Consider the following 13834-nt stretch of genomic DNA (forward strand, 5'->3'; position numbering starts at 1 on the left):
CTACAGGAGAGGGAGTTAAATTGTAACCCCGTTCATACCAAAGAACTAAGGAAAAAATGAGTACAGAGTCAGAGCCAGAGTTTCAAAATATTCTCATCTGTTAAATTAAGAGTATCTCCCATAGAAAAGCAGTGGAGGCCCCACAGGGCAAGTACAAAACAGAATTAAAACTCCCAAGGGTCTTGTCTTTACAAAAGAAAAGGCAGGAGGCAGCCCCTGGACAGCTGGTCATGCTGGCCGCTCCGGTTGGACCACGTTGCATAATCCTCAGTCGCATCATCACAACGTCTCTGAGCATTTTGAAGGGGGTGGGGGGGAAGGGGCAGTGTAGTGTGTATGGGGGGAGAGTCCCAGAGGGCTCTCGTTGCCCCCTTACCCCTTTTTTTTATCCCAGAGGATGGAAGCTGGCTACACCTTGAAATGAGGCTATGTGTTTCAAACCTGGGGACAGGGGTAAGAGAGGATCTGTGCTTTGAGCAACCTGAGCCAGAGACAGAGGGGTGTTGGAGAGGTGAGGGGAGGATGCATGATGCTTATTGCTTTGTACCTTTCACTGGGAAGGAGGACAGCAGCCAACAGTAGCTCACAGGTTTGTAAACTGAGCCTGTTGGCTTCAAGAAGGGAGGCAATGAAGTCGAATTAAATATAAAAGAGTCATTTGTGCAAAAATAACTTAAACAAATAAAAGACCTGGGGAAGGGGGTATTCCCCTTAGCCTGGTGGGGAGCGGGCCATATTACCCTCCCCCAAGGCCTTTTCAGTGACATGGCTTTGGGGGGAGGGGCAGAGCTTCCCTACCCCCTGCAATGGCTCAGGATGGGATTGTAGGGGAAGGGCTTGCATTTGTGCTCTGAGTGGGGAGTAGTGCCCCCACCCACTGTCCACAGGTGCAGGTGGCTGGCAGGGGCTCCCAAGGCTCAGCACTCAGCTTTCCCCAATCAGGGTCAGATCCAGCTCCAGGTATGGCTGCTATGGGGCCAGTTTCCTCCTCTTGTTTTTGGCAGGACGGCCAGGGCGGGCCCGGGGAGGCAGAGGGACAGCCGCCTATACAAGAGGGGAAGTCAAAAGAAGTGATCTAACAGTTAGGTATCAAGAAGTCTTTTATTTTCTCCCCACTCCCTTTAACCATTTTTTCCTCCTGCCTCATCCCTTACACGTCCCCTCCCACCCACTGGTACACACTTACTCGGGTTGTGGGGCTGGGGTCCAAGGTAACATCCTGGCGGGAGATATTGCTGTTCCGGGTAGGGCTGCAATAAGGGGCACAGATGATCAGGAACACCTCCCCAAGCACCAGGTGAATTTCAGAGTTTGGGTGGGAAACTTTCTACATTTGGACAGTAAAGGCATAGTATCCTTATTCATACTCAAATTTAAGTATTTGCCCTTTTGAAAACCAAGCTACTTCTCTTAGTCATTTCTACAAACCCAGCAAGTGAGGAAAGGCCAAGATTGTGGTGGGCCCAAATACTCACTTGTATTTTCTCCTCCGGCCTCGACGAGACTTTCTGACTACCCCTGGAGGCACCTGAGAAAAGATGGACTGTGTGTGTAGGGAAAGTTAAGAAAAGGCAGCATGGCTACAGCCGTTCCTCAGAGCCCTTCAGCCAGACCTCCATCACTGCACTCACCTTAAGGTCCTCAGAATGGGGCCCAGGAGGGGATGGATCCTTGGGCTCAGCACCCCCTTCAGCCAGTTCCCCATTATGCTGCCAATGGTGGGTCCTTTTTGGGGACCGTTCCATTTGTCCATTGAAGCCTCCACGTGCCCCCCACTTGAGGGCTAATCGGCCAGGTTCCCGCCGGCTGCCAGGCTTTCGACCCCGGCCTGGCCTGGCCTCACCATTAATGCCCCTATGTCCCCCTCCTCCCCTCCGGCCCCGTTTCCCTGACCCCCTCCCAGTGAGCAGCTCAGGGACTGGGGGGTCGGGAGAACTATGGGGTGGGGCTAAGGCACTGAGGGGAGGCCGAGCAGGCTCTGGTTCCAGGGCTGAGGTGGGGCTCTCAGGGGGCAGACAGGGGGCTTCTGGCTGCTCTGGAGGGATCTACAGGCAAAAAAATAAAATCTCAAGTCAGTCTGCTTTGTAACTCAGAATGCTTATTTCCAGTTTGGGAAAAAACTCATGACAAACATACCCCTAAACCCTCACCTGGAGACTTTGTAGCAGGCAGGCTAAGGGACTAGAAGCCTCTGAGAGGGGTGGAGGAGCTCCCCCCCCAGGGAGGAGCTGCAACCCCAACTGGCCAGAGAGAAGAGAGCCAGGAGGCTGCAACAGGCTGGGGAGGGCTCCAGGGCTGCTGGTCAGCGAAGACAGATCACCTGTTGAATTATAAAGTCAGGGGTCTCCCTAGGCAAACCAATTAAGTTGAACCAATTCTATTCTCTTAGGCTTTACCCAGTGGTCAAAGACTTTCTTCCCCAGTTCATCCACCTGCACCTCCCAATTTTTGTTGCTTTTTTTCTTCTCTTTCATACCAGAGTCTGCCCTCAGACTTACCCAGCAGGCTGGCACTCAGCAGAGGGCTAAGGAGTTGGGGGGGTCTCCCTGAGTTGGAGGGGGCCTTGCCCAGAGAGGAGGCTCCCAGGTCAGTAGTTGCCGTGGTGACACTGGAGGTAGGTGGTCCAGGTTGGGGGGCACTCAGGACACAGGGCTAAGGAGAAAGAATGCTTATAATACATGTGTAAAGTAGTCCATATGTTTTTAGTACTTTCACATATACAATCTGAAGCCTCACATGAAGTAGGCCACACTTATTAAATATAGACCCAGTTCGTACAGCTATCCTACCCTTAGCCAAGCACTAAGCCCCAAAGGCCCTGAGGAAGAGCTCAACAGAAACCGGAAAGCCTTTTATTCCCAGCTCCCATCTCTGATTCTACCTCTTGTTCTGTCCCACCCAATCACCCCCTATCCTCACCTGAGGGGACGTCCCAGAGGGGGGATCCAGGCTGGCAGCCAGCAGCGCAGAATTTAAAGCTATGAGGGTAGGGGGGGCTGAAAGTGGGGGAAACAGTAGCGGGGGCAGGTCTCCTAAACCTGAAAATGTCTCCCCACTTGGACCTCCAGCTCCCTCTGCAGATCCTTCCCCATCCCCAGCTGTGGGGCCCAGGGCCAACAGAGGCAGGAAAGAGGCTAGGAGGTTGCTAGGAGGTGCAGAAGGGGGTGGAAGGAGGTCTGAAGGGGGTGGTGGAAGCAGGGAAGCCACCAAAAGTGAAGGCCCTTCGGGCTCGCCTGGGGCTAGAGGAGGGCCAGGTCCCCCTGGTGGGGGTAGCAGGGACTCAGGGGGCGGTTGTCCCCCTCCCCCAGCCAGCATGCCAAATAAACTGTGGCTGAGTAATGGAGAAGGTGGAGGCTGCCCCAGACTCAGAGGGAGAGGCAAGGCTCCTAGCATCCCTGGGAAGCCAGCTCCACTCAGTGCCAGGCCCTGCTCAGGGCTGGGAAAAGGGAAAGCCTCCCCACCAGCCAGGGGAGGCAGAGGGCAGGTGGTGCTCGCCCCCATCCCCAGTCCTTCCGATGGGCTTTGAAGTACAGGGCTGGGAATTAGGGGGGCTTTGGAGGCAGCTGGTGGGGCAGAGGCACCTGCAAAGGAAAAGAAAAATTCAGCTCAAAGGAGACTCTTTATCCCAGTGTTCAAAGAGCCCAACCTCCCTGTCCCCAACCCAGAAAACTGCCAAAGAGTTCTAAACTCTCCCCTAGATGCCTTGGCTGCCTCTTTCCACCTCAGGGGAGGAAGGGCTCTACCACACTCATTCAGTTACATACCTGGCACACTGCTGAGGCTGCCACTGGAGGTCCCAGGCAGGGAGGAAAGGATGGGGTGCCTAGGCTGGGGAGGGCTCCCTGAGGAGAGGGTTGGGGGAGGAGGAAGGTGTGCATCTGACCCCAAAAGGTTAAAGCTTCCATCAGAGTGGGAAGAGCCAGGGGTGGGGAGTCCCAGAAGGGACAGCACAGAAGGGAGAATAGGTTGGGATGGCTCAGGGAGAGAAAAAGATTGGGGCACAGGAACAGGGGCACGAGGACGGCTCCGTCTAGGGACTTGAGGGCCTCCCCCTTCTAGCAATCGCAATACAGTTGGGGGTCTGCGGGGACGGCGCTGAGTGGGACGGGGTGATGATGAGTGGGAAGCTGAGGGTGCTGGGGCACAGGGCCTTTGGCCCTGTAAAGTGCTGGGAGGGGGGTGGGGAGGACGCTGTGCCTTGGCTGCTGCAGAGAGTAGGCTGCTAGCAAGGAAGGGTGGTGCCCCAGGGCCTTCCACCATGGGGGCCCCTCCCTGGGGTCCCAGGACCAGGGGCAGGTGCATAGTGGCTGAAGACACTGGTGGTTGAGTGGAAGGACCAGGGGGACCACGGGGAGCAGGGAGATTATTGCTTGGGGGCAAAGGAGGGGGTGTTAAGGCATCACTACAGTGGAAGAGAGGAGGATCTGAAGGTGGCGAGGAGGAAGCATGAGGAGCTGGAAGAGAGCCCAAGTCAGGGGGCACCAGGCTGGATCGGAGGGGTGCTCCCCAGTTGTATGAGGGGGCATTGAGGCTAATGGCAGGTGGAGGAGGTGGAGCTGGAGAGGGAGCATTGCCCCTTGGGAGGAAACAGGGACTGCTGCTGCCTCCAGAGGGGACTGGATCAGGAAGCCTTGGCGGTGGGAAGAGCCCCCCAGGGCCTGCTAGAGGGGGGAAGGCCTGTGGAACTGAGGATGGTTCTGGGGGAAGGGAGCCAGGACCCCCATTAAGTGGAGTTGTAGGAGGGACTCTACAGGGAGGGCGGGTAGAGGGGGGCCCTGGGGACACAGTGTGGAACATTTGGGGGCTCGCTCCCTCTCCTGCAATAAATGAGAAATTATGGGTTAGCCTCAAAAATTCCCAACCTCCCTGTGCCCTCCTTTCACCAAGCCGCTCTCCACGCCATCCTTCTTGATCCCTCCCATTAAGCTCTTCCCATCATTCCTCTTCCAGGCCCTTTAAGTTGTCCTCAGTTTTCTTCTATAAAGTAGAGAAGACTCACCAGGAGAAGAGTGTGAGCAGGTGGTCTCCATGCTGCGGTATAAGGTTGCCATGGCAACGGCTTTCCTTCGATGGTTGCACAGCTTGGTCATGTCTTCCTCTGATGCTGGCCCCACCCCAGCCCCACCCGGGGTCACCGGGGCCAAAGGGTCAAAGTTGAAAACCTGTGAGGTAGAAGGCATGGACAGGGACCCTGAGGGGATGGAATCTGTGACAAAGGCTACCATAGGCAGTGATTTGCATTGTCTCTAGGTTTATCCCTGTACTCTCTGGCACCCCTCATCACTCTGACCTTGGGGACATTGAGTGGACACTCCAGACCGCACTTGCAGGTCCCATCGCTGAGGAGGTAGCTCCGGGTTTGCTCCAAGGAAGACAGCTCTGTGCCACTTGGGCTGGGAGAGGAAGGGTCAGAGAGTATGGGGTTAGTTGACACTGAATAAGGAGACACTCCTCAATGACAGTTCCTTAGTCAAATACTTTCCTAGGAAGGGCAGAGGGTAAGGAATATGGGAAGAGACAGAGAGGGAGAGTAGATTCAAAGAGACAGCAAAAAGGCTGAGGAAGGAAGGAGCAACAGGAGCGCAACAGGGTACCAGAGATCTGAGCTTTGAGAGGTAGGGTGGGAGACAGAAATCGGGCAACTGAAGGGCCTGGGATAGAATTCAGGGAACTCTGAGAATCTATACCTGATATAGAGCACAGCACCCTCACGAACACAGCGCTGCCAGCCGATGGGGACAGATGTGGCCACAGGGCCCCCAGGTCTGTCTGCTCCACTGCTCTCATTGCCCCCATTCATTGTGTGTAATCAGCTCCCACGTGCCTGATAACATAGACATCCATGGGCATTAGGAGGATTAAACTGGGCTGGGTACCTGAGGGAGTACTTCAGGAAGACAAAGGTTGTAGGGAGACCCTAGAGCAGGGGTCCTCAAACTACGGCCCGGGGGCCACATGCGGCCCACCGAGGACATTTATCAGGTCCGGCGGGTGCGGTTGCCTGTCCTGCTTAGCAGCCGACTTGTCCCGGGCCCGCAATGCGCATAGGAATTTGTTCATAGTGTTTTTTTTTAAACTATAGTCTGGCCCTCCAACGGTCTGAGGGACAGTGAACTGGCCCCCTGTTTAAAAAGTTTGAGGACCCCTGCCTAGAGAGCTGGGTGAGAGAATGAGGGGGAACCCTTTGACATCCCACCACCATGGCTACCTGAACATCTCTGCAAACATTGTGGGGTCCAGTCTAAAGCCGGGCGGCCGGCTTAGCCCACACCTGCAAGACAGGAGAGAGAAGGGACTGTCAGGAATCTGCCCAACTCAAGAGAGCACAACAGTTCAAGATACTCTCAAGGAAAAGATCCTTAATGAAGTAAGTGCCCATAAAACTCTCAGGGATCTGCTGGTTGAGTCCACAAACAACCTTTTACATATGCAGTCCCTAGGTCAAAGCCTCAACTCCCAGGGACCAAGAAATCACAGCCCAATCCCTAGACATATAAAGAGCAGGGTCCTTTTGTCCGGTCAGAGACAGAAGACTTCATCCAGGAGTGTGGGCAAATTCCCTTAATGCCAGGCCAGTAGGAAGTTTCTCAGAGAGTCTAGCCCCTGCTGTTCCCACCCACCCCCCAGGAAGATCATATAAAAGGTACAGATTGCCCCACAGGTCACCAGACCATTGCTGCCCAACTGCTTGTTCGGGTGGTACGAATAGAACTCGCCCCCACCATTGCTGATCTGGTTCATTTGGGTCTTAAGAAAGGTTGGAATCACAGCTCTGTCTTCTCCCGGGATCCTGAGAAGCTCCTGATTTCCTTCCAAGCCTAAGGCAAGGGATTCAGCACCTCCTATCCACAAACTTCAAATTGGCTCCAACAGGGATTCTTCTCTAATATGTGGGGCCGCCCCTCAAACCTGCAAGTATCTCCCCAACCTCACCATCGCTCCTACCTCACACTGGTGGCTTCAAAACTTTCCCTCTCATAACAAGGCGCCCTGTCACCCAGCCTGCTTCCCTTAGCTTGGGGAGGAGGGGAAGGCGCACGAAGTAGGAAGGAACTTGGGGAGAAGGCGGGCGGAGGGTGGGCAAAGCACTGAGGGGAGGGAGGTGAAGAAGGCAAAAGTCAAGCAGTTAAGAGAGGGAAACGGTGGGGGCAGGTGAGGGCGGGGAGTGAGGATGAGGCCAGGAAAAGGGGCCGAGAGGACGCGGAGGGGGCAGAGGGTAGGGACTTGAGGGGAGGGGAGGGGGAGGGGCGGAATGGGGGGGCCGGGCCCTGCACTCACCGCGGCCCATGGTTCGGCCGGCCCCGCCCTGCGCAGTTGCGGCCCAGAGGGTGAGTGGGAGGGAGTGGGAGGAGGGTCGGTGGAGCCCGAGCCTCCGGTACGGCCCCAGCCGGTCCTAGCAGGAAGCGCTGCCGCCGCCGCCGCCGCCGCGGATCACCGAGCGGCCTCCCGCGCATGCGCCATGGGGGCCAGGGGCAGCCCTGGGGATTCCGTTCCCAGAAGGCACCGCGCAGGCTGCTGCCGCCGCCGTCGCTGCCGCCGCCACCGCCGCAGCCGCCGCCGCCGCCGCCGCTGCCCGGACGGGAGAGGGGCGGGGCCGGGCCCCCGCCCAGCGGACAACGACGAGCCAACAGGAGGGGCTGCAGTGCGCATGCGGGAGCGCGCCTCCCCCCTCCCCCACAACCCCCCATTAATCCCCAAGAGAACAAACACCCCCCGCGGCCCCCCCGCGGAAGGATCTGAGCCTCTTCCCAGACCACTGGTGGCCAATCCCAGCCTTCCCCGGGGAGGGGCCCTTTCCAAACCCACAATCTGTTGGGGGGAAGTCTGGATGCCAGGTCCGGGAGGGGCCAGACCCCAAAGATGAAAGTCGCGACTTGCCCTGCCCCGCCCCAGAGGCTTCCCGAGTAATGTGCTGGGTGGGACTTGACCCACCTCCCCAGGTCAACATGTCACTACACGACCTCGGCCTGTCAAGTCACATGACCTCTGCCTGTCACTGACAATCTGGTCATGTCTTTGAACCAGGAGAGGGCATCTGGTCCAACCCACCCCTAGCCCCGTTTACAGAGGGGAAATGGAGAAATGGAGAAATGGAGCAACAGAGCAGGCCTGACATGTCACTGTCAGATCACACCGGCCTTCTGACAGTTTCTACTTAGACAAACTCACTGTCCCCATGAAAGTATGACAGGATGTGTAACAGGCCACCACATGGCCTCTGCTTTCTACCTAATGGCACAAGAAAAATATTGCGCATTTTGCATGGTGCCTTTCACTTTTGTTCAAGTTGCCTCCAAGTTCATAGTTGTCTTATTTTACCTTTACAACTCTTTTTTTCTTCAAACAAGAAGGTTGAGGCACAGAGGTATTAGTGGCTGGCCTGGGATCCCTAGGCAAGTGAGGGGCAGCTGAAGCTAGAATCTGACCTTTCCTGATAACCTAGTCCAAGGCAGTTGTGCGCTTAAGTGCATTTAATATCCCAGGCAACAAGACTCTAATGTAGCCCAAACACCTCCTCACATTAGGGCGTCACAGGGCTTACTGTCTGGAACAGTGAAAAGGGCGGGTCTTGGTCTTTGGTGAAGGGCACCAGAGCGCCATGAGGGGAGATGAGTGGAGAAACGGAATCCGACCCATCGGGAAAAGAACATGAATTCTGGCAGGTTGAGAACTCATTAGAAACTTTATCAAAACAAGTTCAGGGTACTCTTCTGAAAGGACCTGAAAATGACTACCAAGGGGATTCAAGTACCTCGGCTCCTTTTTGGGTAGTTAGGGGCTAAAAGATCAGACCCCTTTAAGAAGACTCGAGATGTAGACAATCCTGGCAGACGGATGCAAACTTTCAAAGGAAGGAGGTTTAAAACGCTTTGTGCCCATTATTAGCTGGAAGGGGAGCCAAGGAAAATGGGAGCCCTTTATGGAGAAGGTAAAAGGGGCTAATGCCAGGTGGGCGGACCGAGAACTCCTACGACAAGCAACAGTGAGGTTTCACTCGTCAGCCTAGGGGCAGCTTCGGTTGCTAGCCGTTGGGGCCGTAGGGTGCTAAGAGCTGGCGCCCCGCCTCTCTCCTCTCTCCCCCTCCCGCACCTCCCACCTTCCTCGTAGTCCCCTGCGCGTGCGCGCACAGACCGGTTGCCAAACATTGCATCATTCCCGCCCCCCTTTCCTCCCCTCCCCCTTCTAGCTCTCCCCCTCCGCGCGCGCGCATGACTCACTCACCTCCTCGGTAGAGCCTCGTGACCCAGAGCCACTTCCGGGTCCAACAAGACCTGGACCCCCAAGCAGGAGGGAGCGATGGGGGGCGGGGCCGCGGAGCTCCTGAGTGGCGGATGTAAGGGAAGAGGCGGGGCCAAAACTGGCGTGCCGCTTTCTGATTGGTAGGCTTCTGGGTCCGCCCCCGAGAGGAGGGCACGGTCCTGTTAAAAGATCACTGCTTGGGGATACCGAGGTCAGAGACTTGAGTCTTAAGACACAGTGCATATCATGTTGAAGATGAACGGGTGGCAGCGACAGAGCCAAAATCAGAGCCGGAATCTGAGGCGAGAGGTGAGTACTGACCGTCCATCTATCTTTTACTCTTCCATCTTTGCGACGTTGTCCCCTCAAAGTCGGGGCATCTCCTCTTCAGGAAGTGGCATCACCCCCGCCATAATGAAGTTAGTGACGGTCCGAAGGAGAGATGGGTAGAATCCTTTATTTGGGAGAGGTGCCACAGACCCTGCTTCCTTCGGACGACAGCATCACTCACCCCTGCCCGGAGCGAAGGGGCCCGGCTGCCCTCAGGAGAGTTATTCTATTCTCCGCAGTTGCTGACCTCAGGCCTCCACGTTAGGCCAGTCTGGTGGGAGGCGGAGCAGCAAGACACACCCCCACGTCGAGAAGCCTGTTGGACCGTAGTGTAGCTTAGGCCGCTGCCTTGGCTTTGCCACCAGCAGCCCCACCCCTAGTCCAGTGTCGGAGGCAGCGTCTCAGTGCCAGCATGGCCACGTTGGTAGTGGGGCTCTGGAACCTTACACGGGACAGCCATTCCGCACCTTCAGGAAACTGACACAGCCTGGGAGGAAGGATGTCCGTGGCCAGGGAGAGGAGATAGTTTTTTTTACTTTCCCCCAGAGGTTCCTGGGCCTCCTGCACAAGAGAGCATCCTCTATCTCTTAAGTGTGGGAAGTCATTTGGGGTCTCCCCAGTGTATGGACCTTCTCCTGAGAGTGGTCCCTGCCTCTTTCCCCCTGTCCTGTCTCCAACTAATCTCTGTGTAACCATTGCATCAGGCCAGTCCCGTTTGGCTCTACAGCCCTCTGGCCTGGGGCTCCACTGCTGATGAAAGCTACCTTCCAGGCTCTGGAAGGCAAGGAAGGTTCCCCAGGGAGGACAGTCCTGCAGAGAAACACTCTGGGCGATATTGCATCTACAGTCCCCAGAGATAGGCAGCTGCTGCTCTACTTCTGGCTTCATCCTCCCTTCCCTATAAGAGAGATTGGGGAGAATTTATCCATTCATTCCTAACAAGCACCTACTATGTGCAGTTTGGGGCCCAGGATACATCCACGAATAAGAGAAAAAAATTGTGCTCTCAGAACTTACAGTTCAGTGGGAAGAGGCCGACTGTAAACAGATTAAGTGCCATAGAGAAAACTAATGAATGAAAGGGTAGAGAATGCTTTGGGTGAGGGTTAATTTTACATTGGGTGATCAGGGATTCCCTCACTGAAATGACCATTAAATGAAAAACCTGAAAGAGGTGCAGCAGTAAGCCATGTAGGTATGCGGGAGAGCTTTCCAGAAGGGACAGTAAGAACAGAGGTCCTGAGGTGAGAGCATGCATAGTATCTTTAGAGAACAGGCCAGTTGGCTGGACTAGAGTGAGAAGAGGGAGAGTCGTCAATGAGAAATCCAGGGCAGAGAAGGAGCAGACTATATGGGTTCTTCTAAGCCACTTTAAGGATATTAGCCTTTAGTATGTGTGAAAGTAGAAGTCACTGGTGATTTTGAACAGAGGAATGGCACGACCTGATTTTAAGTTTTAAAAGGCCCACTCTGGTTGCCGTGTTGTGAATAGACTCAAGGAACGGTGATAAGAGCAGAAACTGGGAAACCTGCAGTCATCCAAGAGAGATAGTAACTTGATAGTAACAATGGAATTGGGGAGAAGAATTTAGATTCTGGGTTTCTGAAGAATGAGTTAAGAAATGTTGCTGGTGTTTTGGATTGGATTGTGAGGTGTAAGAGGAGAGGAATCAATGAAAATACCAATTTCAATGAAGATACAAAGCTACTAGAGTTGTCATTTACCAAGATAGGGAAAACTTTGGAAGGGGAAGATTAGCAGGAGTTTGTTTTTAGACATATTAAGTCTGAGATGCCTATTAGACATCCAAAAGGAGACAGCAAGTAAGCAGTTAGATAACAGAGTTAGAGGTCTAATACTGGGACTGTACAATTTGGAGGATATCAATGTGGGAATGGAATTAGGAAAATGTCACTTGATTTATTCCCTTCCCTGTAGTATAGTCCTTACTTACCTTGGCAGGTTTGAAGCCTGCCTTGAATTTAGAGAAAGCTGAGATGGCCAGGGCTTTCCTATTATGCAATCAGGACTACAAATGTCAGCAACTAAAAATAAAGGAAATTAGGCTCTCCTCTGTCCTTGAAAATGGCTACTGGGACTGTTAACTATCCATACTCTATAAGACAGGAAGTAAGAACCGATCAATAGGATAGGATGCTGGAGTAAAAGTAAAATAACCTGGTTCTCCCCCTTCCAAAAATGGTTAACATATTTATCTTTGATTCCCCACAGTGTTCAAGAAGGAAGTGTATCTTCATACATCACCACACCTGAAAGCAGGTAAACTTAACCAACCCTTTCCCAAAACCAGCTCCTCAGAGATGCTGTTTAGCCTTCCTTTATTGGACCCTAAGAAGTGAAAATGCCTAAAGATATGAGAGGAGGGTTTGCATCTGAGCACTTTTAGTGTCAGACCACATCCATCCACCTGGCCTGCCCCTAACAAGGTGACCAAATCACTATTCTTAGAAGCATGTCCTAATCAAAAGATGGCTCTGAGTAAGCAGTCAGCCCCAACAAAGATAATTGGTTTGTCTTACCACACTTCAATCCCCATCAAAGTTAGACTAACCCGTGGAACTCCCCACAGGAAAAAGGAGCACAACTGATGTGATAATTGCCCCTGGAAACTACCAATGGAGTTTCTCAGGGCGGCTAACTTTTTTGTTATTGTTGTTAAATTTTCACTCGAGGATATTTTTCCATTGATTTTTAGAGAGAGTGAAAGGGCCGAAACCGGTTTGGCTCAGTGGATAGAGCGTCGGCCTGCGGACTGAAGGGTCCCGGGTTCGATTCCGGTCAAGGGCATGTACCTTGGTTGCAGGCACATCCCCAGTGGGAGGTGTGCAGGAGGCAGCTGATCGATGTTTCTCTCTCATCGATGTTTCTAGCTCTCTATCCCTCTCCCTTCCTCTCTGTAAAATATCAATAAAATATATTAAAAAAAAAAAAAAAAAAAAGAGAGAGAGAGAGTGAAAGGGAGATGGGAGAGACAGAAACATCGAAGTGAGAGAGACACATCAATTGGTTGTCTCCTACGCACACACAACCAGGGCCAAGGAACTTGCAACCAAGCTATGTGCCCTTGACCAGAATCAAACTCGGGATCCTTCAGTCCTCGGGCCGATCCTCTATCCACTGAGCCAAACCAGCTAGGGCGGGCAGCTAACTTTTACTACAATCCCATAAGAATGTCTATCCAGGCACTTACTTCTTCAAGTGCTGGGCAAAAGCAAGGAGGGAATATTAGTATAGACCAGGGGTTGGTAAATTTTAAAGGGCCAGATAGTAAATGTTTTAGATATGGAGGGCCACACAATTTGTCACAAATATTCATCTCCACTGTGGTAGCATAAAAGCCATAAAAAATATGTAAATCAATAGATGTGTCCATGTTCCAGTAAAACTTTACTGCAAAAACAGGCAGCAGACCAGTTTGCCAAATGGCAGTATAAACCGTCTGACTGCTTTGTGGTGCTCATTCTACCTCCTATCCTTCCCTCTCTTCCCCCACTATCCCAAGTATATCCTTTTTCAGAGCCTGATCCAGCTGCAGCGATGGCAGCTGAGTCTTTGCCTTTCTCCTTCGGGACACTGTCCAGCTGGGAACTGGAAGCCTGGTATGAGGACCTGCAGGAGGTGTTGTCCTCAGATGAAAATGGGCGTGCCTATGTCTCACCCCCTGGAAATGAGGAGGTGAGAATGCTACACATAAAGCTAGGGGGGATGCTGATTTTCCCATCTCAACTAATAGCGCCAACCTTTCCTCATTCCCTTGAAGGAAGAATCAAAAACCTTCACCACTCTTGACCCTGCCTCTCTGGCTTGGCTGACTGAGGAGCCAGGACCAGCAGAGGTCACAAGCACCTTCCAGAGCCCTCGCTCTCCAGATTCCAGTCAGAGCTCCGCGGCTCAGGAGGAAGAAGAGGAAGACCAAGGAATACCCAGGAAACGGAAACGGAGTGGTCAAACCCCAGCCCGGGCTGGAAAGCAACGCATGAAGGATAAAGAACAAGAGAATGAAAGGAAAGTGGCACAGCTAGCTGAAGAGAATGAACGGCTCAAGCAGGAAATCGAGCGTCTGACCAGAGAAGTGGAGGTGACTCGCCGAGCTCTAATTGACCGAATGGTCAATCTGCATCAAGCATGAACACTTGGGACCATCACTTCCCCCTTGAGCCAGTACCATCTTTTCCCAGAAGTGGCTACTAACCACCTGTCAATGATGTGACCCTTAACCCCATACCTACAGTAGAGGGAAAG

The 13834-nt window shown here is 53.4% G+C and overlaps 3 protein-coding genes across 3 annotated transcripts; 2 read left to right on the forward strand and 1 right to left on the reverse strand.

Annotated features, from left to right (window-relative positions):
* Window positions 1-75: 75 nt before the first annotated feature.
* MBD6 (methyl-CpG binding domain protein 6) lies at window positions 76-7547 on the reverse strand. The gene is made up of 13 exons (XM_080659780.1): window positions 7279-7547; window positions 6209-6271; window positions 5688-5824; window positions 5291-5393; window positions 5000-5162; window positions 3765-4817; window positions 2920-3581; window positions 2499-2652; window positions 2151-2320; window positions 1632-2045; window positions 1476-1528; window positions 1187-1250; window positions 76-1044 (listed from the first exon to the last, which is right to left on the reverse strand). The coding sequence occupies exons 3-13, from the start codon at window positions 5798-5800 to the stop codon at window positions 970-972; spliced, it is 3024 nt and encodes a 1007-aa protein (XP_080515906.1). The 5' UTR covers window positions 5801-5824; window positions 6209-6271; window positions 7279-7547; the 3' UTR covers window positions 76-969.
* A 1939-nt stretch (window positions 7548-9486) lies between these two features.
* Window positions 9487-11845, forward strand: LOC308245423 (DDIT3 upstream open reading frame protein; the record flags this gene model as incomplete). The annotated part of the gene is made up of 2 exons (XM_080662698.1): window positions 9487-9549; window positions 11804-11845. The coding sequence occupies 2 exons, from the start codon at window positions 9487-9489 to the stop codon at window positions 11843-11845; spliced, it is 105 nt and encodes a 34-aa protein (XP_080518824.1).
* A 1284-nt stretch (window positions 11846-13129) lies between these two features.
* On the forward strand, window positions 13130-13721 carry DDIT3 (DNA damage inducible transcript 3; the record flags this gene model as incomplete). The annotated part of the gene is made up of 2 exons (XM_080662697.1): window positions 13130-13267; window positions 13353-13721. 2 exons carry the CDS (start codon window positions 13130-13132, stop codon window positions 13719-13721), a joined length of 507 nt encoding a protein of 168 aa, XP_080518823.1.
* Window positions 13722-13834: the final 113 nt, after the last annotated feature.

The sequence above is a fragment of the Plecotus auritus genome, assembly GCF_963455305.1.
Source record: "Plecotus auritus genome assembly, chromosome: 3".
Lineage (NCBI taxonomy): Eukaryota > Metazoa > Chordata > Mammalia > Chiroptera > Vespertilionidae > Plecotus > Plecotus auritus.